This window comes from Podarcis melisellensis, assembly GCF_964234715.1.
Source record: "Podarcis melisellensis genome assembly, chromosome: 7".
In the NCBI taxonomy this organism is placed as follows: Eukaryota; Metazoa; Chordata; class Lepidosauria; order Squamata; family Lacertidae; genus Podarcis; species Podarcis melisellensis.
In genome coordinates this window covers 46,274,406-46,302,160 of record NC_138539.1, presented here as the reverse complement: position 1 = coordinate 46,302,160, position 27,755 = coordinate 46,274,406, and the positions used below count along the sequence as shown (strand labels likewise).

Below are 27,755 nucleotides of genomic sequence, written 5' to 3'. Positions count from 1 at the left end.
ATAAAGCCCTACGTAACTTAGGACTTTAGTTGAAAGTGTGTCTCTTCCTGTTTCAACATTAAACTCATTAGGGGAAGCCCTTCTTGCTAACAACTTGCTTGAGAAGATTAGCTATGCAGCAATATGGAAGTGGGCAGCTCATTTGTAGAATGCCCTGCCTGTTGAGATACGCCTGCTGTCATCTCCACTTTCCTCTGATTTGCTGAGTTCCCTCTCTCCCCCCCCCCCCACTTTTGTCTGGAAGTGGACTTGTAGCTGCAGAGCCTGAAAGGAGTGCAGAGCACTTTAAAGACAGGAAGCTGGCTGGGCATCAAGGAAACAGACCAGCAAGCCTTCAGATTTCAGTGGCCTCTCTCCTCCATGTCACTCCCCTCCCCTCAAGGTGAGAGTTATGTTAAACACTTCCTCACTGTCCTTTATTATCCAACAAGGTGACATTAGCTGGGTTCTTAGATGTCTTATTATGTTTTACAGCTATATATGCTTTAGAGCTAATTTCCCAACTATAAACACATATCTCATATATATATATATATATATATATATATATATATGTGTGTGTGTGTGTGTGCGCGCGCGCGCGCGCGCGCACAGATCAAGTATTTATTTAGCAAAAGTGCATTTTAAGAAATATATTCCATGTATTCCTATGATTCTTCTGTATATATACTTCACACAGCACTAAGGTTATTCCATGTATCACAGCATTCAAGAGTGTGAGTATCATGAGCAACATCATTATAATGACTTACTTTAGAACCGGCTGTTTTGTGCATCTGCAGGCTATGCTTTTGCAGTGCACTGCCTTTGAAGCTCTTAATGTCTAATATATGCTTGATAGTATACTGATATTTACATACTTAAAAGTTGTTACCAATAAGAGCAAACATGTTTTTGTATGCTGTAACCAACAGAAACAGCCACTGAGCAAACTTCGTAACAGGACTACAACTGAGGAAAATATACAAACCTTATTGTGAATGCACTTTCCAAAGATACATGCCCATCATGGTATGAAACTACATAATAGTGCACATCATTTACAGATGTTGGTACCTTCACATCAGGTAATAAGCCATTAACCAACTGTTCTCTATTAATCTTTGGAGTCCAATTTACCTAGTAAACAAAAAAAAAATTCAATAGTGTCAGGTGTAAAAATAACATGATTACTTACTTTTGTAACAAAATTTAAAAAATAACAGGGTCTCTGACTATGTAATAAACATTATTCCACTTTTAAACAACAAATATAGATAATAGTAGCTATTTTATGGCCAATTTTTTTAGAGGATAAAATTATTTGATTGAAATACAAATTTAGCTTCTCTGCAGCTATTACAAGTGCACTAATAATAAAAAGGCTTGTTCAGTCAATGAAGTCTATACAAATTTAAATGTTGATGTGAAAGGGATAAAATAAGAACAATAATATTTTAAGCAAGAGTAGGTTTTATTCACGAGAACAAGCAGGCTGTGGAAGTGTAGTAATCAAATTGTCCGTACTGTGTTGCAAATAGATAGGACTACCAGACTCTCATTCTATCTTGCCTTACAATTTATTCAGCTTACTGTAACAGCCTGCCTTACCTATCATGCCACTCACTAGGATTCTAGGCCCTCCTCAGAAAATTTGGCAGTGACTTCCTCAAGGAATGAATAACTGTGATTTAGTTGGAAACTGCTGTGAAAGCTTCAAATCTTCTCCTTCTGACTACACTGGAGGAAGGCGAATAAGAGCCAGTGCCTCACCCCAAGCTCATTCCTCAAGGACTAAATTCTGGTTTACTTTTACATCTGAATACAGCCCATACTTCTTATGGAGGGTGGTGGCATTTACTGGAGGACTGGAAGGGACTAATGGAATTAAGTGTGAGAAGAATAGGATTTTGCACTAACTGTTGGCCAACTGTCCCTTGGTATCATGAGCACCAGTCCCATTCAACTACTGGCATAAATTTAAATATTTATTTATTTTTTGCCTCCACAAACAAAATTAAGAGATTGCAAGACCTCTTTTTTTAAAAAAAGAGAAAATGTTTAGATATTTAGGTTATGGTGTAACATAAAGCTAAATACAAAATTGGTATAGTACTGACTAAGAATGAGATACCAAAATGTTGGGCTGACTTTAATAAAAAAAATTAAACCAGTAATTTCAGCTTTATTTACATCATTATTACTTCTGGAATTAAATACTAATTATATGTGCTGCATACAGAGGAAACAAGCCCCTCACCTGCATACAGCAATGCACAGATCTGCAGTGAGAGAAAAAAAGAAAGAAGAAAAGAGAGAGAAAGGGAGAGACTGCTTATATGGGAACCTACATATTCAAGAGAAAGGATCCAGAGAGAGGACTGGATCATTCCCATAATCTTCATTTCAAGCAAATCTATTAACTACCACAAAGTATAATAATGTTTTATTTCTTTCTGTCAATGGCTGTTGCAACATCCTAGAGAACATAAGATACATTTCAAATATGCAAAACTCAAAAAATACAAAAGCTCCAAAATATGAAAAAACCCAAATTATTGAAACTTTTAAAACATTGAACAGCATAAATCCAAATATACTCATGGCTTGGTCAGATTAAAACATCACCATATCAATTAACTGCTGTGTGTTAAATAGTTTCTGCTCAGGTTCTTGAAGCTGTCAGGATATAGAGAGAAATCCAACATGACATGTAAGTTGTCATAGAGTAGACAAGATTTGAGGCGAGAGAAGATCTGTGGCATGAGCAGCCTCACTGACATTTCTACCCTCGTTCTATATGTATTTTGTCTAAGCTCTGCAGAGAGACTGCACTCCTGCCCATCATCCCATACACAGCTAGGAGTCCACATTCCTCTTACATATCAGAAGCTTCTACATGCATTTCTGCCTGCAAAGATCTGGGTATTATCACCTGTGGAACAGATGATTGATTGTGAGGTGGTGGGTCTCAGAAAGGACTATGTTTAGCCTTAAAGTTCATGATGGAACATGGGCCAGTGGTCCCTGGTATGTGCTAGATGCTGACAGTTTAGCGTTGTATTGGCCAACACCAGTATTTAGAGAGAAGGTAGATCACTGGGGTAGTTGTCCAGTGTTTGTTCATCTTATATGACTCTGCTGCCTAAAAGCATTCAATTTAAAAATCTCTGATATTTTACTCCCATCAGTACACTGCAAAATGTCCCTTAAATGTTCACTTTCGTTTGATATTCATAAACATGATTGCCATGTGCACTCTTCACTGGCATACAAAAAGTAGTGGAAATGGTTGAATTATTAACATAAATAAAAGCCTTCTTCATTTGAACTCCTGTTATGCTTGAATTTCTAGTTTTGTGACTCTCTGATCAAAGCTTAAATTCTGTGTGGAACAAAACTAGAACTAAAATTTTAGACTTTCCACCTTGCGCAGAAAATTTAAAAATGGCCAAATAGTACAGCCTCTTGTCCGCCTGATATACAATGACTTTCCCTAAGCTCCGGGATTTATTCACAGCTGTTCACTTTCAAACCATGTCAAAATGCTTGGCAGATACTGCTGTATTCCGTTGGCACAATGAATTTGTGGAGCTTCTGAGTTGGGGAGCTTCTGAGTTGGGAAGACCTCCCACACTACTATAATTATGTTATCTTTCCTTCAAGAAGCTCCAAGTGAGAAACAGTACATGCTTCTCCCCTTGTCTGTTTTAGCCTCACAAGAACCCTGTTAGGTTGAAAGGTGATGAAGAAGAAGAAGAAGAGTTTGGATTTGATATCCCGCCTTTCACTCCCCTTCAGGAGTCTCAAAGCGGCTAACAATCTCCTTTCCCTTCCTCCCCCACAACAAACACTCTGTGAGGTGAGTGGGACTGAGAGACTTCACAGAAGTGTGACTGGCCCAAGGTCACCCAGCAGCTGCATGTGGAGGAGCGGAGACGCGAACCCGGTTCCCCAGATTACATGACTACCGCTCTTAACTACTACACCACACTGGCCCAGCTAGTCTTCTAGATTACACTGGTTCTCAATACATGCTATTCTCTCTATATATTTTCAGCCATATTTTAAATTTCTTAGTGTTATTTTAACTCATGGTTGAGTCCTATTCAGAAACATGGTTTGATGGCCTAGGAGCATATACCTTATTTTTCGCCCTATAGGACGCACTGGCCCATAGGACGCACCTCGTTTTTTTGAGGGGGGGGGGAAATGAATTAAAAAAAAATATTTCCCACCCCAGCCCCCAGAACAGGCTGCTATCCACAAGCCTTGCGAGCCTGGCGGCAACTCCCGCAGGGCTCACAAGGCTTACGGACACCTGCCCAAAGCACGGGGCGTCCTCCGGAGGGCGCCCCGTGTTTCGGGCGGCAGGCTGCTGCCCGCAAGCCTTGCGAGTCCGTGGGAACTTCCGACGGGCTTGCAAGGCTTGCGGATAGCTTCCTGAAGCCTTGCGAGCGAGAGGGGTCGGTGCGCACCGATGCCTCTCGCTCTCCAGGCTTCAGCGAAAGCCTGCATTCGCCCCATAGGATGCACATACATTTCCCCTTCATTTTTGGAGGGGGAAAAGTGCGTCCTATAGGGCGAAAAATACGGTACATATGTCTGTTGTTACTCCCCCTGAGGAAGCCTAGAAATTTGAATTATGTAAATAAACTATGGAAAATGTGCCTTTCAGATGTCATGATATATCCCACTTTCTCACACAGCTTAGGTTGAATTCCTTCCAAAAAGCAATGGAAATACTGATGTAAACAAAGCAAACATTTTCTTTTTATAGCATTTTTGTTATGGTAGCCTTTCCTCTTCTCCTTAATACGGTACTGCCTGATCACAAAACTAATGTTTAGGTTGAATCAAAGTTTTAACGTCCTAAAAATACCAACCTTAACTTTTTCAGCCAGCGTGGGAGTGATTAATATTTCTCTGTCCCCTTCATCATACATGTGGAAGATGAGATTCTGCATCACATCACCTGCAACCCAGTTAATTTCATCCTGGTGTTGGATCTGCATAGCTTTTTCTCCCTCGATGCTAAAAATTTGTAATCTTGCAACAGATCTACTGGGAAGCAATTTAATAGTCTTCTCCAATGGTGGTACGCTTTTACAACTCTAATAATAAAAAGGAGAAAGGAAAACAGAAGAAGTAACTGGAACTGGAGCACTTCACAGATACACTTACACTGATATACTGCAATCTAACCTCATGGTAACTTTAGCTCTATATTGGTCAGTATGCTTCTGAATAATAATAATAATAATAATAATAATAATAATAATAATAATAATTTATTATTTATACCCCGCTCATTTGGCTGGGTTTCTCCAGCCACTCTGGGCAGCTTCCAACACAATATTAAAATACAATAGTCCATCAAACATTAAAAACTTCCCTAAACAGGGATGCCTTCAGATGTCTTCTAAAAGACTGGTAGTTGTTTTTCTCTTTGACATCTGGTGGGAGGGTGTTCCATAGGGTGGGCGCCACTACCGAGAAGGCCTTCTGCCTGGTTCCTATAACTTGGCTTCTCACAGTGAGGAAACCACCAGAAGGCCCTCAGTGCTGGACCTCAGTCTCTGGGCAGAATGAATGGCATGGAGACGCCACATGCTGGCAACCACAGGTGGCCAGACTGCTGTTGCACTCATGTCCCACTTGCAAACTTCCCACAAGCATCTGGTTGGCCAGTGCGAGAAAAGGATGCTGGACTAGACAGGCTACTGGCCTGATCCAGCAAACTTGTCTTAAGTTTATCATTTTATTTTCTTACCATGTTATTTTCTGAAGACCAAAGGAAGATATTGCTACAAAAAGGCCAACAAATTGGATAGAAATAAAATAAAAAACTACACACACTAGACTAGCCAATATGGGAGACTGGGAAAATTACAAATGAAAGTCAGCAAGAAAAGCTGAATCAAGTGGTTTGGAGGCAAGGAATAAGCTGAGGAAGGGAGAGAATAGCTTTCTTTGAAGTTACAGTGTGTCCTGCCTTTGAGCAGTACAGGAAGCTAATAGCACTTAGAAACATCTGACACTCAAATGAGAAATAAAGTTCATAGATGTGTTGCATGTGTATACAAGCAACCCCTATGAAGAGAGAAGTCCTGAACTTTCTAGTTTAAAAATAAGGGACTCATCAGGCCCCTTCAGTCCATGCTAGATGGTCCTGGGGTTCAGAGGGACTTTTGACCTAAATGAGGGGTGAAATAGGTTGGAAATGTCTAATCATATTTATCAAAGACAACCAATTTCTCATTATTCAAAGATATCGGTAATCCAGAAGAATATAAGGGCAACTACATACAGAGTAAGATAGGGTCATTTCCACTGATCCAGCCACCTGCGGAAAGAATTTCATGCAGCAATATTGCCCACATCTCAACCAATGGAAATTAGAGCATTCAAGTGCCATAGATCACTAAATGGTAACAAGTAGCAAAAACATTACAGCTATTTCAACTTACAGGTATTTCAAACCTTGCTTTAAGCGTCTGATCTTTCTTTATATTCTCTACATGCAGAACTGGTCCAGTTAATATATTTATCCCACCACTGCTGCAATCCACAGCATATACAGGAAGGCCTGGAGCTCCTGAAAACTAAAACAACCACATCATAAATAAGAGTTTTCATATCAATAGGAGGGCACAAAGCAAGGGTTGAGAACCTTTTTCAGCCTGAGGGTTGGATTTCCACATTTTCAACCCTTCTGGGGACTGCATGCTATTGATGGGTAGGGTCAAGAGGGGAAAAGCAGGCAGGGCAACGGGCAAAAGTGGGCAGAGTAATGGATGAGACACTTTGTACAGTATGCTATGTTCCACACACAGACATACTGTATCTTCTATCCAAGCAAGCAAGAGGCATTATTCTAATACAATGACACATTACAGCCGGGCAAAAGCATTCAAAGAAAGCAGGGAGGGAGCCAGTGAACTGTGTGGTGGCCAGGGGAGTGTCCTGAGGGCCAGATATAAAAACTTGGGAGGATCACAGTTCCCCACCCCTTGGATAAAGGTACCGAGTAACGGAATAAAAATCTCAGAAATAATTGAAGTACCTGGGGGGGGGGGAGTTTTGTCATAAAGAAAAGGATGAATAATTCTTATTAAGAAATTTTCATGACTGCCTATCACAAAAGCTAATTTGATTCATTTAAATAACATCTTTATAAAAAGCTAAAAGGTAAAGGTACCCCTGACCATTAGGTCCAGTCATGACCGACTCTGGGGTTGCGGCGCTCATCTCGCTCTATGTGCCAAGGGAGCCGGTGTTTGTCCGCAGACAGCTTCCAGGTCATGTGGCCAGCATGATTAAGCCACTTCTGGAGAACCAGAGCAGCATACGGAAACGCCGTTTACCTTCCCGCTGGAGCTGTACCTATTTATCTACTTGCACTTTGACGTGCTTTCGAACTGCTAGGTTGGCAGGAGCTGGGACTGAGCAACGGGAGCTCACCCCGTTGCAGGGATTCGAACCGCCGACCTTCTGATCAGCAAGTCCTAGGTTCTGTGGTTTAACCCACAGTGCCACCTGTATCCCCCTAACATCTTTATAAATTAGGTTAATTCAAACCCATATGTGTTCTTTTTGAGAGATTCATGAAGCAGACTGAAATAAAGTGCCACACCATATAAAATTAAAACTCTAGTACTTCCTGTACTATAATAACTTGAGATTAGATTGATTAATTAATTAAATAAGTAGTAGCACCAAGCCAAAGCACAAAGGACACAAGTCAACCCCTGAAACCAAAAGAAATCCCTTCAAGCAAACAGGGAGCACCGCAGGGCAACAAAATGCATCAATGCAGAAAAAACTGCATAGAAAATCAGACGCTACTGTTTCCAAGAAACAACAGCAACAAACACCAAACAAACACAACTGAGAACTAACACAACAGCACACAAGAAGCACAAGTCTGAGCAAAGCCGAATAGCGTGAGACACAGCCTCTCCAGAGCGAAGGCAGAAGTAACCTGGTAGGGGCTAGTTGGATATGAGCAAAGCCCCATTAATCAGCTGTAATCCTGCCTTCAAGCATCAAATGGAAATCTCATTCCACCCGAGAGAACATTTTCACTCGAAGGAAGAAAGTAAAAGCAAAAATCTGCTCAGGGGTTTAAATATATAAAAAAATGTAACTGCAAACTTCAATTGCACAGTAACTTATAAAAATATTTTGAACATAGTAGTTAACTATGACATATTTAAATTTACCCTGATACAAAGAATGGATTGCAATGCTATTTTTCTAGAAAAAGTGGTGCTGGAACTTACCATGAACACCTCCCTAGTTCTCTTATAATGGCAATGGGGCCCCCCTGAGAGGTGCTGGAACTGAGTTCTGGTCAGTTCCTGCTGAAAAATGAAGCAAGGGGGCAAGGAAGACAATCTCTAATTCATTTCTGAGGAAGGATGGGCCTCTACCCTCGAATTTTTGATGCTCGTATGCAGTGCCAGAGGCAATTTTTCAGTAATATAACACTGAGATAATTGCACTAGTCCAACTGCACTAATGTCCTATTTTTTAAAGAAGAAGAACAGAAGCTGTTGGCCTACCTTGCAATGAACTATTAGTTTTGGTTGTGCTGTTATGTTGCCTACTTCATCCAGCACTTCAACCTGGAAAGGAAATGCTGTTCCATTTTCAATTTTCAATGTCTCACTGTCTGGTTTGACATTTAGCTGCCATGGTGGACCTGTTTATAAACTAAAGTTTAGTTTCGGTTTCCAAAACAAACAACCAAGACAGCTTTGAAAAAGTCAAAAACATTTTTTAAAAAAATTGCTATACAGCAAGTTTTAAGAATAATTCCCAAGTTTTTATTCAATGGAAGTGAAATAAAATTTATTTAATATGCAGCTTAAAATACCAATTTAGTTGTACAGAAGATAACATTTATGGTATCACCACTTAAGGCATAAATTGGATTAATATTATGTTGGGGGGGGGGGAAATCTCCTCTCAAAATTAAGTTTAAGAGAAACTGGTTTTGAGTTATACCTTCTGGGATGAGGCCACATAATACCATGTTACATCTGATTATGGCTCCAGAACAGACACCTATTTTTATTTAATTCAAACTTTTTAAAAAACTTCCATAGAAACTTTCATTTTTTAATAAAGCATTCAACAATCACCTGAGTGGAATACAGAAATGAAATATAAAACCTGATATGGATCGTGAAATAGCATTAAATAAATAACAACCAGAATTAAACCTGCAGAAACAGACTCATTTGGAAAGGGTTGGTAGAAAAGAAAATATTCCAGCAAGCTCAAAAACAACATTGGGGCTTACTTCAGTTCAAAGGAAGAGAATTCCAGAGACCGGGTACCACAACTTTACTGTAGGGGCATCTTATATCATCAATAGATCTTCATCAAGACATGTAACTAATTGGGGTGTGATATAGGAAGATAGATAGCTTCTTTGATACCCTGGTCCAGAACTATAAAGGGCCCTATATAACAGTAGTAAAATCTTGAATCTAGCTTATTAACAAATTGGCAGTGACATGCTACCAATAGGTTGTCTCAGAGAGCAGAAGTATTTTGTACTAGTTGCAGCTTCTGGACCAAATTCAAGGACAGGCCCATGTAAAGTGGATCACATTAATGAAGTCATACATTTCAAACATTTCACTAACCTGGAAGAAGTTTAATTTTCAAAATTTGGGATTCCTCCTTCAGGCCAGGAAGAGTAACTTTCAGATTGAAGTTCTATTGAAAAATATAATTTTAAAAGTCAATGTTAAATAATGCCCATGATTTTTTTTGTTCAGTTTTCAAAGTGAATAATCCTGTAAAGCAATTATATATTTCCACCCCCTAGGAAATGACTTAAAATGTTCCACTTTTAATCTTTACTCTTGTCTAATACCCTCAGCTACTTTACTGAGGTTCTTAACTGAGGCTCCTTCTATTTCAAAATCCTACATTAAGACACACTTACAGTAATCCCAACATAAGTAAGTGGTACTTGAAATAGTGGTAAGGAAATTGCACCCAGGGAAGGTGGACCGGGGGGGGGGGGCAGGGCACAGACGAAGCTCCCTGAGGCTTGCCACACAAAATGGGGCAGGGGGCGTACTCACGCACCACAGTCCAGGAGAGTTGGTGACAGCATTGCCACCCACCCTCTGTCGGAGCTGCCAGGCTGACGCCTCACAGCCTCAATCTGCCCCATGGGTCAGGCTTGACCTGGGGATGGCGGTGCCATGGCTGGGCACCACAGGAGCCCAGTCTTTCGTCTTCCCAGATTAGGGCTGACAATGGAGCTGCCGTGGGGGGAACACACTGTGAGGAGAGAGGCGGCAGCTCTGTGTCACAGACTCCCCACTCTGTCCCAGGGTCAAATGTGACCTGGAAGTGGAGTTGAAGCAGAGTTGAGGCTGGGCACGAGGAAGCTGCCTCGCACGCCAAAGCCAGGTTCTGATGGGAGCCTGTTGTGGGGGCGCCTAGTTGTGCCCCCTCCAGAAAATGTGAGCCGGGGCAACAGCCCCCCCGCTCCCCCTTAGACTTGAAGGACTTCTAGAATACTTGACTTAATAATCTACAAACTAATTATTGAATATAAAAGATATAGAAAATATTTTAGGTAAATATTTTAATTCTTATTAAAAACAACTATGATTCTTTAGAAAACAAGTATGCAGCCACATATTTATTAAAAGTAAACAATGCATTTTTGCCATAATTCAACTTACCTTGCCCTGGTAATTGTTTACCAGGCCTTTAGCAGTTACACCCTTAATGGCACAATTTGGTCCTTTATCTATTTCTTCATACTGTAATGTTAAGCCACTACAAACACAAGTGAAAATAATTTTAAGAACTAAAGTGGCCATTTTAAAATTGCAACTAAATAATACATAATGTGGAGTTACCCATGAGGGCTCTTTCTGAATATACAGAATATTCTGTGATGATGAGTGACCCTTCTCATTCACTTCAGAAGACAAACGCCGGAGCAGACAAACACCGGCTCCCTCAGCCTGTAAAGCGAGATGAGTGCCGGAACTCCAGGGTCATTCGCTACTGGACTTTGCCTTTACCGTCAGGATGAGTATGGGGAACAACTCCCCACCAGAGGAAAATTAAAGGCCCAGGGCCCAGGTGTCTGTCTATGATCAGAAATAACTCTTATGGGTCAATCCAACACTATTTTCTTGGTTTGGGAATGATAACACCCTGTCCAGATTGGGCACTGCTGCAAAATATTCAAATTGCCTAGTTTTTTTGGGGGGGCACTGCACTTTGTACACTGTATAAGACAGCTCAAAAGAATGATAGACAATTCAGTTAAATAGGTAAAGATTATGGCTTAATTCCATACTTTAGGGACACGTCCTCTTAACCCAAGATACCTGAAATATTGTCTCACTCCTGTATATTCTCAATTGATCACTGTCTAGCATCACTGCTTTTCACTATAGGCAGGAAAAATACTGAGACACTGCTCCTTCTAATGAAATTAGTCTTTTCTCCTGAATTAGATGGGAGGAAACTCCCACCAGCATACAGAATCCTTCCATGTTAAAAATACTGTGAAAAATCCCAGTTTAAGAACTCCATTCATTTTGCAAGGGGAAAAAGCCACAGTTGTGATACAGCAAGCATCTGTCATCTCCTCCTGCATTAACACCATGTAACCTCAAAACTGTGTAATATATCTTAGTTTTTGGTGCAAAGGAGACAGATCACTAGTTTCTGAAAAGAAAAGCACCTAGCTGTGTGTGCACAACATTTATCTAGGACCCACTGGATTGGGGAAAACAGAGAAAATACAAATCTTTATTTAAGAATACTAAATAAACAAAGTAATTAAAATGACAGTTACCTAGCCTCAAGAATTGGCACAATATCATCTGTCAGATGAGTAGCATGACCAAATTCATCCTGGACATCTAGAGGAATATTGAATGGATGCCCAACTCGATATGGGGGATCCAAATGACCTATTGAAAACTTCTGAGGCTTGCCCTCTGAGGTAGAAGGGGGAAAACAATGTTATTACAATGAAATTGTTTAGTGGTTTAATTCTAGTCATTCTTCACCCATCTGAATACAGCCTGAATGCTTCAACTCATTTATATTTGATTATCACTTTCAGTTACGTTTTCAACATTTAATCCAACTTTAAATAGAAAAATAGTATTTTACTGAGTGTGTCACTGCTAACTTCTGCATGCAAAGAACAGGCACTGACTGGTTAAAATACAACAACAGTATTAACCTTACCTATTATATTAAATTTAAATGTTTCTGATGGAAGAGGTCTTACTGCAAAAGTGTCGGCATTGCTTTCATTCAACACCACTTGCAGTTTCAATGTGTAGGATCCAAGTTTAGTAATATTTTCTGTGTATAATCAGAAACAAAAGTTTAAAATGAAATAATCAAAATATTGCTCAACTGTAAGGTAGATTTAAAGCAAAAACACTCACCCATTCTTTTGAACCAGTAAGGCCATTTTCCCCCATGCTGACTGATATGAGAAATGATTTCCTTATCTCCATTATGGGCTTAAATAGGGGGAAGGAAGAAAACACATATAAGAATTGTGCCAAGGTATCTTTAAATGCATTAGGTTGCAAACAAATAATACAGGATATATGTGTATTTTAATAATAATATTAAGGTAACTCAATAAGGGGTTACTCTGCCCACACCAGTGTTGTGTCTACTTAAAAAAACAACCCCACACTAGTTTTGTTGCTGTCTTCAAAACTGGTGCTCTTGGAGTGTGTGCCAGATAAGGCACAAGTCAGGGGATAACCACCCCTACATTAACAGTTTGGTGAAGGTGAATTGAGAATTAAATTGAAAGTGATGTAGGCTTGATTCAGCCGCAGCTATGTTATTTAAAATGACAGATTTTGCTTAAATGTCCCCTAATGGAAACCAACAGGATTAGAAAATTAGGTGGCTGGCAGGAAATGTAGAGCTTCACTACTTTTCAAACGCCTTAGTAGCTGAATGAAAAATGGTAGTTGCTAGGAGCCTAATCTTCCTCTCGCCCCTTGTGCATTTGCACAAGGTCAAAAATAATCCTACTTCGCATCCCAGCTCCATCTGGAACTTGGGGTGAGGAAGGTCATCCCTTTCCAGGTAGGTTGACTGAATTGTAGGAAAATTAAATGAATGATGAATTTTTGAAGCATGACTTAAAAGTTTCCTATTGCTATTTCTTCATGTTTCCTAAAGGTTGGTGCAAATTTGGCTACTAAACAATGTTAATTAGCAACTAAACATAGTATTAATGTTGTTTCATTCTCATAATTAAGCCTTGCATCTCTTAGTAATACTGTATACATTTCGCATGCTTTCCTTTTTTTTTTTTTACCTACAAAGGATATATTTTAAATGTATTCCTATATAGGGTCTTTCTTACTACTAGCACCCATGAGTCTGCAATGTTAACAGCACAATCCAGTTTACTTAGAAGTATATCCACTTGAGTTCAATTAGGACTTTCTTCCAAATAAGTGAGCACCAGACTGCTGCTTAAATATGGGAATATAGGAACCTATATAATGCACAATTTTATATTCTTTTTCCAGAGCTGCTCCTTCTGTCCTTACCCTCACAAAATGTAGAAAAATGAAGTGCCCATGACTGATGCACTGAAGAATAGTTGATTGCTTTAGTCTGCCCAGAAACAGCTAACACAACCTTGTAAATAAATCCTCTAAAGTTAGTAGCCTGCAAGAAAATTACTAGCCTGAAATGTGCTGGCTAAGTCAGCGTGGCTAGCAGCTAGGGAGTGGGAGTCTAACAACATCTGGAAGGCCATAGATCCCCCACTGCTGCTTTAGAGGAATATATTTTAAAATGCATCAGGACTTTAAGCGTTTAACACGAGACATTGTGTTATCCTAATGCAGAGCTTTCCAAACTGTGTGTCACGACACGTTAGTGTGGCAGCTGCATTATAATAATTTATTTATACCCCACCCATCTGGCTGAGTTTCCCCGGCATTGTGTAGGTGTGTCACATGAAAGCTCCCCACGCTCCTCCCGGGACTAGAAAGAGGTTAGTTTGGTTTGCTAGTAAAACTGAATTGCTGTGCCACAAAATAATGCATGTCTAAAAAATGTGTCACCAACATGAAATGTTTGGAAAGCTCTGTTCTAATGGTAGTGTATCAAACCTCAATATAATAATGTTTTAAAATAATCTAATGAAAACAGATTGCATTCTTACAATGAAATATGACCTTAAGTTCCACAAGCAATTTCTTCGCTGCTCCATGACCTGACCCTGGAAGCTTTTGCATAGGCTCTCCTTTTTTATTCAATATTTCAATTCTTAGTGCTCCTATAAATAAATAAATAAAAGAACACCCCCCAAATACATTAAACACATCCAAGTTCTTTTCAAACCCCACTTGTCCATAAGTAATATTTAAATTACACTACAAATTAGATACACACATGGTCCATAGAAGTGGATTGGTAGAACATGATATTCCAACCCCCTTCTCTCCTTAGCAGCCTCTCCAAAAGTCAGAGAACCCTCTTGAAAGAGCTGTGTTGTGTTGGGGGAGACAAAAGCTTGAAAATCAGGCAGAGACACTTTCCATAAGTGCTAGTTCCCTTCATGGAAGTTCCCTCTACCTGATTATTGATGACCCCACTTCCCCCTTAGTCTCCTGTGCCATAGCTCATATTACTCAGGAGGATCCTTTTAGAAGGTATGATGAGCTGCTGGTGGGAGGAATGTCACTTTTTTCTCAATCCAACCCTTTCTCATTAACACATACCGATGGTAGCTCCTGCAAGCTTGGTTTCATTTGGTAATAATTCATCTCCTTCGGGCCATGTTACTGACAACCTATCAGGAAGCCTAATTAAAAAAAAAGTTATTATTTACATTTTTGGCACTGCAAGCTTTAATCAATTAAATCTGCTAGATTAATTCATTTAAACCATGTTGTGAACTGCTCTGAGATCTACAGATGAAGGGCGGTATACAAATTTAATAAATATAAATAAACACAGCCTGCATATTTTTGAATTAACAGGTTAGCTTTTCACTGGCTTATATAAACTTACTTGGAAATTTCCTCTTCAATGTATTTCTTCACTGCTTTGTTGGAAACGGAACGATCAAGTTTGCATATTGGTATAACCTTGATTTCATCATAGAGTCCCTTGGGTTCCTGAAAAGTTAAGCTACGTATTTATAAATGACTTCCGATAAGGAAGCATAGAATTAAATTATATCTTGATTCAGATACATAGAACTTCATATCATCATGGGCAGAACAATCCAATGAGGGCTGGAAGTGGTAAATCTGTGCCCCTGGAACCAACAAATCCTGAGCCTACCCAATCTCACGTTGGCTAGGGCAGAAGGTGCAGGGTTGGAAAGTAGAGGAAAATAATGATGCTAGCATCAGGGCTGATATTCTTTCCCAGTCAGGGGAATTAGGAGGGTCCAAATCCTCCTCAGGTTAGCCTCCACCATGCTCCGCTTTTGCTCTCTCTACCATTGAAGCATTAATTGTGGTTCTATCTACAGTGCCTGTGAGGGGGTTTCCAAGAGACCCATAAAATTCTGCAGTGGCTCCCTGCTTGTGGAATGCTCCCCCCAGGGAGGCTCGCCTGGTGCCTTTGTTATATAACTTTAGGTGCCAGGCAAAAACATTCCTTTTCTCTCAGGCCTTTGGCTAATTTAAAAAGCCATAGGTTGTATAGGGATGGTTATTGCTTTATTTCCTACTGTGGTATGTATTTTTCTATTGTAAATTGCTCTGTGATTCTTGGTTGAAAGCTGGGCTGCCCTCCCCGAGACTGCAAGATTAAACGTTATATTAAATTCAATATAAAATAATATATTATATAGTATAGTACTTAAGTACAGGGCTGTCACCTCTCTTTGCTGTTATCTAAGAGATATGAAGATCTGGGAGGAAAGTAGGTTAAAAGAACTGTTATCTATAATGGAGGGGCTAAAAGCCTTATTATCAAATAAAATGTGAAATGGGTCAAGTGCAGCTATCTTTTCTCTAATATCTCTAAATCAGACAAATAATAAACAAGCTAATAAAAAGCTGAGCATCATTTAGAGATTTGTACAAATTTTTAACAATTTTAGCTGAAATCGGTTTGACTTGCATATAATTACCGTATTTTTCACTCCATAAGACACACTTTTTTCTTCCTAAAAAGGGGAAATGTCTGTGCATCTTATGGAGTGAATGTGTGGTCCCTGGCAGCAGAGGAGCTGGGGACTTTGGTTCCCAGGGTGGCAGGGGCGTGGCACGTCGCCTGTGCGAGTGTCCTAATGGCAGCGCCTGCGCAAGGGGGTAAGGAGAGGTGAGGCAGGGGGAGTGGGCTTTAGAATACGCTTTAGAGTTCCCTCCATCTGAGGGGCTCTGTGACTTGCATGAGAGCAGCCAGGAGCCAGCGCGGAGGGGGATCTTTCTCCCTCGCATGCTCTGTCAAATTGGGACGGAGAGCTTCCGGCAAACAATATATTTGCCTCTCACCCCAAGGCTTAGCTGCCAGATGCCCATGTGTGTCTGAAGGCTCTGAGGGAGATGTTGCCCAGAAGTAGAGGAAACGGGTCTCTTTATCCCTTGGATGAGCAAGCAAGGCTGGCAGGCAACACATCTGGATTTTGTTTGCAAGGCAAGGCGTCGACCTTCAATTTTGCTCTGTTTTTGCTTTGCATTTTTATGTTGTGATCTTCGGATGGAGGGCAGTATACAAATTAACAACAACAACGCCTGATCTAGACAAGCGCTCTCTCTCTTTCCACCCCCCTCTCCTGGCATCCTGTTTCCCAGGGAGCGGATGTAGTTGCAGCAGGAGTTTGCTGCGGCTTAATGCCAGGCCACAGAGAGAGAGAGAGAGAGAGAGAGAGAGGGGGGGGGGCTACCGCCAGAGCCGAGTAATGTCTGAGCAAACATTGCCCAGGGAGACAGATGTTGCGGCCGGAGAATGAGGCTCATTGAAAAGAGCAGTGGAGGCTGTTGGTGCAGCCGCCAGGAAAGCCAATGATGTTAGTTTCACTGCTGCTGCTGCTGCCGCCGCCTTTGGATACAGGCTGACTGAGCTGCAGGCGCTGTCCGGTTGCTAAGGCTCCAGCGGGAGAAGGTGCGTCTTATGGAGCGAAAAATACAATCTTCATGGAAGACTTTCAAAGAAATTGTTACCTCTAATCTAATTAAATCACTTAATCAGTTTACAACTTTTGACTATTCACTTACCAAAGCTATCTGAACCTCTCCTCCTGTAGCATACACATCTCCATCATGATCTCCATATAGAAAAAATTTCCTTATTGTGCCATAGAGTAATGGAACTGTTTTAATTGTTTTTACCTAAGACACAAACAGAAGTTCAGTAATTTTTTTTTTACTGTACTCTTTACAGATTTAATTTAATCCTAGAAATAATATTTGGTGGATCCATTCAATCTGCATGAACATACAACAACAACAAAGACTAACTAGCATACAGTGGTACCTCGGGTTACATACGCTTCAGGTTACAGACTCTGCGAACCCAGAAATAGTGCTTCAGGTTAAGAACTTTGCTTCAGGATGAGAACAGAAATCGTGCTCTGGCGGCGCGGCGGCAGCAAGAGGCCTCATTAGCTAAAGTGGTGCTTCAGGTTAAGAACAGTTTCAGGTTAAGAAAGGAGCTCTGGAACAAATTAAGTACATAACCAGAGGTACCACTGTAGTTCTATTTACTGTAATTCTTCAGTAGCCAAAAACAGTATTGGTAAAAGCATCTCCTGCATGCAAATGCAATTTGGTATGTAAAAGTTCTTCTCCAAGTGAGAACCCACTGCATGGTGAAATACAGAGCTTACACTATGTTACGAACTGGAGTTAGGGGCGGCGGGGGGGGGGACTGTTTAAGAGGTTCCAAGTTTATTCCAAAGACACAGTGCATCATTTCTAAAAAACCTCTGTTTACCATGCTGGTTCAACGACACAGTGTTTAGGGGGGAAAAGTTGTTTGCGGTCTATATTCTGTTAGGGGATACAGTAAAAACTGTTCTGGTTGGGAATAAACCTTCCCACGTAACATAGTGACAGGCATAGCTTGTTCGTGACACTAGCTGGATACCAACATGAAACTGGAACTTTAAAAAAATATCACTGGGAAGAAAGTTTGTGTATTCATTATTTATAAAAGTTAATACTTTCAAAAACACTTATTTTATCTCTTCTATCTTTTCATTTTGAAATGTTTTAAAAATAATTAAATTTAGTTGTGATTTTGAAACCCAAGCTGTTAGTAAAATAATGGAGCTTTCTGCAGTCTGCTCCAGCCTTGAAAGTAACAGTTCAATCTAGCAAGCCTTAGCAACCATTTATCTGAAATGTGTTTTCCCTACAGAGGCTGAAACAAAGAAGCAAGGCTGTGGACTAATGGATGGGAGGTGTGAAGGTCAAGCTTCAGCCCGGTGATGCAGGTAATGTGGGCTAGACCCTAACTCTGAGCCTGAAGTATGTTTCCATGCATCTGAAGAGGACAATACAGAGACATTTTTTATATCTAGAACCAGGATTTAATGCTGCTTTGCCATCTTATGGCATTCTGGATCCTGTGGGATAGGACTTTTTTGTCCATCCCATATCTCCATAAAAGCAGTTCTCCCTCTGATCCCTTTTGGAGAAGGCTACGCCAACCCACAGAGGCAACATGTGTCTTTCTCTCACACCTCACCATTTCCCTGCTTATCACTGCTGCAAGGATTTCCTGGGAAGGAACCTTGGTGTGGGTGTCACAAAATCCTTTGTGGGGGATGGGGGTGGGCTAGTCTGCTTAGATAGGAAACTGGAAAGATGAGTTCTCCTATTTCCCTTTTCTGAAGGATAGCATTTCATTAGGGAGAGATACCACAGGCTGTGTAAAACTTGGTTAGGAGAATAAAGCTTTTACATGTTTGTGTTTTGAAAGTTTACTTGTCCTTATGTTCCTTTACAAAGGAAGTTCTGAGGCTGTGTGTCTCAGGTTTGATCACCTTGACACACACAGTGTGATGGCCTGGGATTCAGACTCAGAGGCTGAACCTGAGGAATCCCAGCCTGCACAGGATTCCCCGCCTCCAGAACCAGCTGAGCTGGGGCTGGGGCTTGAGCTGAATGGTCCTAACCTGTGTTGGATCCTCAGGTGCAGGCACCAGCTGAGTCTGCTCTGGTTCCTGAGATGATGGAGGACCCATTGCCTGCAGGTGCTCCACTCTCAGCCCCGTTAGGGGAAGCTGAGGTTGCCTCTGGGTCCGGTAACCCTCCAGCCTCTCCTGAACTGCAGAGGCTCAGGGCAGAGAGGTGGAGGGAACTAAGTTCCCGCAGAAGGAGTGCTCGCCTCCAGGCCAGTCACCTGTGGACCGGGACCGCCCTATGCCTCGGGGCAGATAAAAGCCAGCCAGCCCAGTCCCAGGTTGCGGGAGCAACATTGTTGGTAGCCTGTTCCTGCCTGCTGGAGCTCCTGACCTCACCCGACTCCCTGCCTTGGACCCAGCTTCAGCTTTGACGGACTGCCTCCCTACTGCACCCTTGATCTCGGACTGGACTCGGACCTCACCTCACAGTTACCCATGGGACCAGCAAACACAGCAAGGCTTATGCTTTTCAAGTTAACAGTTCAGTTCTGATCCCCAAACTAGGTTGTAGTAAGAGGGGGGAAGTCCTGTTTTGCAAGTGGAAACCCATGTGCTGATGGGGTACGTTTGTGGTTATCAGAGGCAACAGCTGGTAGTGATAATTAATAAATGCCTTGTTGAGACTTTTTTGCTGCCTTCAAAGAAGTCCCAGATTATTCCAACAGGCTTTGTTAATTTATAAAAACAAAAAAATGGAACACATTAACACTGAAGAGGGGTGAGCATCAATATTCACCTTGGGTTGCAACACTCACCCACTCACACCCTGCTTGCCAAAACATTGTCTCATTGATTTTCCCCTTGAAGAAGCAGGCTTGCAATTTGTGGCTAGTCCTAGATTCAGCCTTGTATCTAGGCACACATGTGGCTATTGGGCGCCAGAAGTGCCTTTCCCCCTCATAGGCTGATGGGCCACTTATCTGAGATTAGGAGATGCGGCTACAGCAACAGATGTGTTAATTACATACAGGTTATATTTCTGCAACGTGTTAAATTTGGGCTACTTTTGAACAATCTTTGGAAACTTCGATTGATTCAGAACACAACTGCAAGAATGAGTGAGCATGTTTTGGGGGGTTTAAGATCCAGTTTTAGGGCAGTGTTCAAACAGCTAGCTTTACACATCATCTGCAACAGCTGTCTTGTTTGCTAATTTGTTTCTGGGCATAATTAAAGTGTCTATCTATCTACTGCTTGATTGTAATAAAACCACTAAGCCATTTACAAGGAATATTAGAATTATCAGTAAAAAAAAGTATTGTGACATCATGGGTTCATAATGATACTGTGATTTTAATTGTTCTAAGACACCCAGAGGAATATGTATGCATTACAAGGGTGGGGTAGAAATGCTCACATCAATAAAAACATTTAAAATATTTTTTTTACAGTAGCAATAATTGAATCCTAAATTAGCTTTTTATAACATAAAATAATATATAACATCAATATTTTTGTCTGCATTATACAGGATAAGCAACAAAGTACTTCTATTTCCCCAGCAAACATTATTTTAAAAGCATATTATAATTTTATTTTTATTAAACTTTTGTTGCATTCAAATCTGCGTTAGGCCATCTTGAAGTGTCATCAACAAGCAATTAACTTACCAGCTGCCCAGCTTTGTATGTCTTTCCATCCCATTCTATTGCCGAATATGTAGACCAGGGACTCTGCAAGCGCTTAGAGTGCAGCTCAGTGCGTGTAATTATTTCTTCGAAGTGTGTGAATTTTATTTGTTTGTCATGTTTTTCATGGCACTCCTTGAGCCACAATGAAAAGTCTCTGTCAATTTTCATTCTTTGCTCCTGTGAAGAATTTTGAACATGTATTAGAGTAACGGTAGTTCAGCCTTTATGACTGTCTGAAGGTGCAGTCTTGTGCAGGCCTCAGCTTCAATTAGTCATTATTTAAAATTACGAAGAGACAAGGTGTGGCAATTTTAATTACCCACAATGTTCCTGACCTAGCATCACTTGGCCACTGAGGGGAATTAAAAAGGTGACTAGACCCATCTGCTCAGTACTACTACTAAAGCCAGGGAAGCCTCCCAAGGTCCATTGATGAAGTAGGGAAGGAACCTACCAGAAAGTACTTTGCCCAGGGCCCCTTCAGACTAGGAGCCAGCCCCAACATTATGGTAGCACATACCAAACTCCTCAAATACAATAAAAGTCTAAACTTAGGCAATGTAATTTAAAAATCTAAAGTAAGTCAATAAAAGGACAGAAAGCTCACATATAATGGTTCTCTTAATTTATTTATTCAATTGTGACAAGCAATTAAATTGTACAAGTATTACCTGCCCATTGACGATTCTTGTAAAAATTGTGTTTCTGTCTTTTAACTTCAATTCCAAATCCATGAAAGTCAGTTTGTTTGTGCTGACCTGAAATCTGTCATTTGTAAATAACACACCAGAAATTCTGTTGTAACATTCAGATGGGGCAAGTCCTCTCTTGGGCAGAGCACACCACTCAAAGCTTAGGGAGAAAGGCAATGATTAGAAACCTTTACAAAAATAATAAAAATATTAAAATGTAAATTATTGCATAGGCGTAATCTTACTTTTCAACAGTTGTGTATGGTATTAGTCTTCCATTCCAAAAACATTCAAAAATAGGCCTTTTCCCTCTTGCTCCCTTTTCTATTACATAGCATTCTTCATCATCATTGTCATCTTTTAATTCTAAATTGAAAAATGAGTGTCAAATTACAAAGGAATGCAAGGACAGAAGACATTGTTCTCCAAAATAGAACATTAAACTACTATTTCTAATTATTTATTAGTCATACAGTTTCCCCTCAAATATGCAGCAAACTAATAAAAGTTTTTCAACACTGGTAAATGAAGTAAAGTAAAGTAAAGTAAAGTTTGTACAGCTTAATACCCAGTGACCCAATAGGCTTCATGGTTTTCTCCCATGTCATACAAAGCAGGGAACAGATCACCCTAAAAGTTTCAGCCAAACGTCCCCATCAACCTTAGGTGCACTTTACAGCATAAGAATTTCAGGTTGTATAATTATATATATATGTGATTATAGCCCTGTCCTTCACCATGTAGCCTGCTCCAAGGCAAGTTACCTCCAAGCTCAATACTACAAGTTAACTAAGTAAAACCTAAACAGTACTAGATCATTAAGCTGAATGAAGAGCGGACAGAAACAACAACATTGCAGCGAGGGATATTCTAATCTCATCCTCCAGTCCTAATTGTCAGTGCAAAAATGTGTGGCTTGACCAGTTGTTGAAATGTATACAGTAACGAAACCAGATGCACCTCAGAAGGCATTCAACAGCCGAGTGGCTACCATAGAGAAGATCTTCTCAGGTACTGCCACTTCACAAACTTCACAGCACAGCAGAACCGCCAACAAGGCCTCCCTTGCAGATCTCAAAGACTGGACAGGTCTATAACAAGAGATAGTAATCCTTCAGAAATGCCTGGCTTTGGATGTCAACAGAAGTACCTTTAACTGGGCTCACAAGCATACAGGCAACCAGTGGAGGCACGATGTGCACCTGACCATTTGTGCCCACCAGCACTGTGGCATTCTGCACTGACAGCAACTTCCAAACCAGCAGCTCCACAGAGAGTAAGTAAAAACTGCCCAGTCTTCAGGTTAACAGAGCATTGAGCCAAGCTACCTCTTTCCATGAAGGACTGTAGTTGACAAACCTGTCAAGACCAGTAAGTAAGACACTTCTATCCATTGAAGCTACCTAGGCACATTTCCCCATACTCTTTTGGAGAGGTGAGACATTGCCATACCTGCTGTGGCAGTTTGCTTGTACTGCTCAGTGTCAATGAAAAGGTTGCTGGTTATGGTGGAACCCTGGTAGACAAAATTGTCTACCACCTCAAGCATGTTGTCACCCATGCTGATTTGTTGAGTGCTGGCGGCATCTTGACCCAGGATGTTGGTCTTCATCATGCAGGCTTGGGCAAAGCAGCTGATGAGACTCTGGAGAGCAGAGCTTTCCAAACTGTGTGTAGTGACGTGTTAGGGTGTCAGCTGCAGTATGTAGGTGCGTTGTGTAAACTCTCTCCACTCTCCTCCCGGAGCTGGAAAGGGGTTAGTTTAACCTCTGGTTTCTTAGTAAAACTGAATGACTGTGTTGTGATATGATGCATGTTTAAAAAGTGTGTCACCAACATGAAAAGTTTGGAAAGCTTTGCTGTAGAGCTTCCTCAGAGTGTGCTGTCAAGGTTGTGTCATCTTCAAACAGCATCTCCCAGATAATAACCCACCACACTTTTGTCTCGGCATCAAGCTGTGCCAGGTTGAACAGACCCTCTTGCTTCTTGAATGGACATACACATCACCTGCAGTCAATCTGGAGGCATATGAGAACAGGGAGAAGAATATGCCTAAGAGAGCTGGGTTCAGAACACAGCCATTCTCCACATTGTTGTTATTGTTATTATTATTATTATTATTATTGGGGAGGCATCTGAGAATGAATTGTCATACTGGACGGTGCCACACATGTTCTCATGGAAGGAAACAATCATACTATAGTGCTTAGGTGGGCATCCTATCTTGTTGAGCAGTGTGAAGTGTCCTTTTCAGTTGATGAGGTCAAAGGCCTTCGTCAGGTCTATGAAAGCAATTTACATGGGACAATAGTTCCCTATTGCTACTCGCTGGAAAAAGTCAGAAGGCAGAGGTGAAACCACTTCAGTGCAGTGTTCCTCGTTCCCAAGCTAAAGAGCTGCACAAGGAGGATGCAAAATGTAGCCTTCGTTATTAGTACATCAATGAGAAATAGTATGAAAGTTACCCAACTTACTTGAAGGAAAGCAAGGATCATCAGGGTAGGTTTCTTTATCGTACAAGAAAGGGTGATAGCGTATAACACCTTCCACTACACCGTCTCCTTCAACTTTCGCCTTGAACTCAAAACTATCCGCTGCTGTACTTATATATAATGTCTGCATATCATTGTCAATTTCTCTAAGATTCACAATCTTAGGTGTCTTCCCTTTTTCATACATTGAAATCTACAAATAAACAACAAATAAATGCAAGTTCCTCCTATAAATGTTGTTTGTTGCCACGGTCATCAAGAGGCGGAAATAATACAAACTTAACAACATGCTCCAAGATTTGTGCAAACCAGGAATCAGGAGAATCTGTGCTCCCCAGTAACTTATAGCTTATAGGAATGGTAGTGGCAGGGCTGTCTAAAAGTTAGAGCCATGACTGGAGCTTTATCTCCTTGCAGGGCAGATGTACACAATATGAAGTGGGTAGGATCCAGAGGTTCCCACTCTTCAATGGGTAGGGTTCCTTATGCTAGCAGAAAGACACTTCTGTTCATGCAAGGAAGGGACAATATTTTCCACTAGCATCCCACTGCATCATTGCTCATGCTATTCCCTGAACACCAGAAACAATGCAGGGAAAGGAGGAAATAGGAAAGCCCTGTTTTGCAAGTGTAACACTTTGGATAGTCCCTGGTTCTAAGCAAATGTAATTATTTGCAAACCAATGTATATAGATCCTACCTCAATATCAATATTGTTGAAAGTTCTTGCTTCCTTCATTGGCAAATGAATTTCATTTCCTTTTGGTCCATGGATATAGTAATGGTATATGTGTCTGTAAAAAAATGGTATATGTGTCTGTTAAAAGTTTGAATAAAATACATTTACAAAATTGGTACACTGTTGAATAATCAAGCAGGCATTTACTTCAAGTTAAGTTATAAAATGGGCACCCCACAACTGGCAGCTGGAAACCTGCACTAAGCGTACTATGCACTAATATAGACTAGTATAAATTTATAGTAAATTCAATTAATAAATGATTTGCAGAAACGGCACAAAAAAATCTTAAGTAATGCAAGATTTGAGTCAATAGTATTTGAACATATTAACATTTTAACAAATAACTCACGATAGTTGCCTCGTCCAACGGTTAAAATTGTTTTTCAGGTACTGCACGTGTTCTGGCTGTACTCCTGTAATAACTACTGCAGTGAAACCTTCTTTGTCTTTTTCTTCCATGATAAGATTGTGCAGGAATCGTTCATCATCATTAACAATATGGGAAGAGTCAGATGGCTTTGAGAAATAGTTTTAAAATAAAATAAAATAGGTCACTTGACTGGAATTATAACCATAAACTAGGAAACAACTGCTCTCATCTTTCTTGTCCAGCTGCTTATCAGAAAAGATAAAACTTGTTGGTACAATTAATTTCCCAACAACTGCCTAAACCCTGGTAGCTACTTGTTAAGTACTAAGATGACCTTTTTTCAAGTATTTTGTATAACTCAACAAATAATTTCTTACCTTTCTGTTTCGAATGTATCCCTTGTATATAGCTTCTTTGTTTTTCTCTTTCTTTTCAAAATCCTCTTTAGAAAGTACAAGCTCATGAACATCTTTAGAATCTGCAGGTTTGCTTATCATCTGTTCAAGATTTAAAAATTTTAAATAATAAATACAGTGGTACTTCGGGTTACATATGCTTCAGGTTACATACGCTTCAGGTTACAGACTCCACTAACCCAGAAATAGTACCTCAGGTTAAGAACTTTGCTTCAGGATGAGAACAGAAATTGTGCTCCAGCGGTGCAGCAGCAGCAGGAGGCCCCATTAGCTAAAGTGGTGCTTCAGGTTAAGAACAGTTTCAGGTTAAGAATGGACCCCTTGAAGGAATTAAATACTTAACCCGAGGTACCACTGTAGAACAGTTTCAGAATCACAAGAGAAGCCACATCTGTCAAAAGTGCACACAAGATGACAAGAAGGGACCATCAGTATGCATTTCCCCCTAATACAGCACCCAGATATAGAATACACCCCGTCTCATTACTATGTCGTATTCAAGACAAAGACTGCCTTCTCTCCACCAGCAACACAGAGTATTCTCGTTCATTTTAAGTGTGTAATATCCAGTGTTTGAGACCAGCAGTCCCAATTGCCAGACTGTGGTCCATGTAGGAAAACTATTGTTACCAACTAACAGCTGGGAGGCAAAGGGGTCCTGTTCGTTTACCAAAGGCCATGAAGGGTGTGGGTAAGCCAAACCAGTGTTCCCAATAACTGCTAAGTGGACAGGCCTCCTTTCTAATAGCCAATTGGTGACAATGGTCTGATGATTTTCATTATGACTACTGTATCAGCATGGGGCACACTTTACAGGTATGCTGCGTACAGAAGCAGGAAAACACACACAGCCAGTTACTAATCTAGGTTAACCAAGAAGTACCACATAAAATGGCTAAAATTGTAAAAATATAAAATGTTACTTACTCTGGTAGACTGTCCAACAAAAAACACTGCTTGTTTACCACCAACCCCAAAATATGATATATCACTGTTTAAACTGCGGGGTACAGCTGAAGGACGTACATATCCTGAATGGTCACTAATACCAAAATTAGACAAAAAAAGAAATAGCAGAAGCTGTTAAATATGCAAGCGTGAGTATATCAGACATTACTGAAAACTTTTCAAATTAATAACAATACCAAGCAAGAACACATAATGCTTACTACTAACTAAACATTACAAAATATCTCCATTATATATTCATTCAAATATTCAGAAACATTGATTTGATTCCTGGTAATTACTAAAGTATTTCAAGTGGTTGACCAAGTTATCAATGTAAAAACTACATATCTTAATAAAAGATAAAAGACTTGAAATACTGAGACCTCAAAGTATAATTATTTGGACTTTTTGTTAGCTGTTTCAATTTCTCAGCATTGAAGAACTACGGGAACCTTTTATAACATGTCCTGAGAACACTGAATTCTTACACAATGAAATTCACCAATTTTATATTTAAATATCATTGAAATTAGAACATCCTAACCTTTCCATATCACTTTGTCGTGTAAACTTTGATAACCGATACACAGCCCAATTATTCAGTTGTTTAGAACTCATGCCTCTTCCATTATCAATCACGGCAACGGCTGGTTTCCCTTGAGAGTCATCAAATAACTATTTTTTTTAAAAAAGAAAAAAACATTATATGATGATTCTGTCATACAATAACCCTGCAAAACACTGGAGTAGCTCCTTAGTTACTTACCAGCTTTAACTGTATTCTCCGGACGGCAGTATTTTCAGAAGTAGCTGATAAAGAGTTATCAATTAATTCTGCAAGAGCAAACGCTAAACAGAAAAAGAGAGAAATGTTTGCTAATAATTAAAATTATTAACAAAAATTAGAATATCCACTTTTGACATGTTCCTGAAAGGCAACATACGATACAAGCTATACCTTATATTCTTTCCTTCTGAAAAGAGGAGTATCTTTCTCTCTGACAGGAGAGGTAGTGACAGATGGCTATTAGAAACTTGACAGAGACTCATTCATATAAGGATTACACTGAATTTTGGTGTCATACTGTAAGTTCAGGTAATGTCTTCTGTTGGGACAATTTCCCAGTCCCAGTCAGCATTTTAGATCAGCCATCCATAATATAATTAGCAGTATTCTGACCTGAGTTCCCCACATACCCCACAACCCAATGTAGGGTGCTATGCCAATACCAGAGATTAAAGGACACTATAGACTGGTACAGCTGTTCAACACATTAAAGTATGTTGTTGAAGAGGGGGAGGCAACTTTTTAGGGGTTGTAAAGTGTGTATGCTACTA

At 40.3% G+C, this 27,755-nt stretch overlaps 1 protein-coding gene across 1 annotated transcript in view; it reads right to left on the bottom strand.

Annotated features, from left to right (window-relative positions):
- The window catches only part of SMCHD1 (structural maintenance of chromosomes flexible hinge domain containing 1), a 63,076-nt gene that overhangs the window by 29,569 nt on the left and 5,752 nt on the right, over positions 1-27,755 (bottom strand). Inside the window, exons 4-26 of the mRNA XM_081917975.1 lie at positions 27,184-27,266; positions 26,962-27,092; positions 26,394-26,508; positions 25,428-25,547; positions 25,030-25,196; positions 24,639-24,732; positions 23,921-24,131; positions 21,692-21,812; positions 21,426-21,606; positions 20,734-20,931; positions 17,211-17,324; positions 15,049-15,155; positions 14,757-14,839; positions 14,198-14,311; positions 12,438-12,515; positions 12,232-12,351; positions 11,831-11,975; positions 10,698-10,794; positions 9,639-9,711; positions 8,547-8,686; positions 6,450-6,584; positions 4,866-5,093; positions 971-1,119 (exon numbers count right to left, since the gene is read on the bottom strand). Coding sequence (XP_081774101.1) covers positions 971-1,119; positions 4,866-5,093; positions 6,450-6,584; positions 8,547-8,686; positions 9,639-9,711; positions 10,698-10,794; positions 11,831-11,975; positions 12,232-12,351; positions 12,438-12,515; positions 14,198-14,311; positions 14,757-14,839; positions 15,049-15,155; positions 17,211-17,324; positions 20,734-20,931; positions 21,426-21,606; positions 21,692-21,812; positions 23,921-24,131; positions 24,639-24,732; positions 25,030-25,196; positions 25,428-25,547; positions 26,394-26,508; positions 26,962-27,092; positions 27,184-27,266 — 3,004 coding nt within the window. The remainder of the gene's footprint in view (positions 1-970; positions 1,120-4,865; positions 5,094-6,449; positions 6,585-8,546; positions 8,687-9,638; positions 9,712-10,697; positions 10,795-11,830; positions 11,976-12,231; positions 12,352-12,437; positions 12,516-14,197; positions 14,312-14,756; positions 14,840-15,048; positions 15,156-17,210; positions 17,325-20,733; positions 20,932-21,425; positions 21,607-21,691; positions 21,813-23,920; positions 24,132-24,638; positions 24,733-25,029; positions 25,197-25,427; positions 25,548-26,393; positions 26,509-26,961; positions 27,093-27,183; positions 27,267-27,755) is intronic.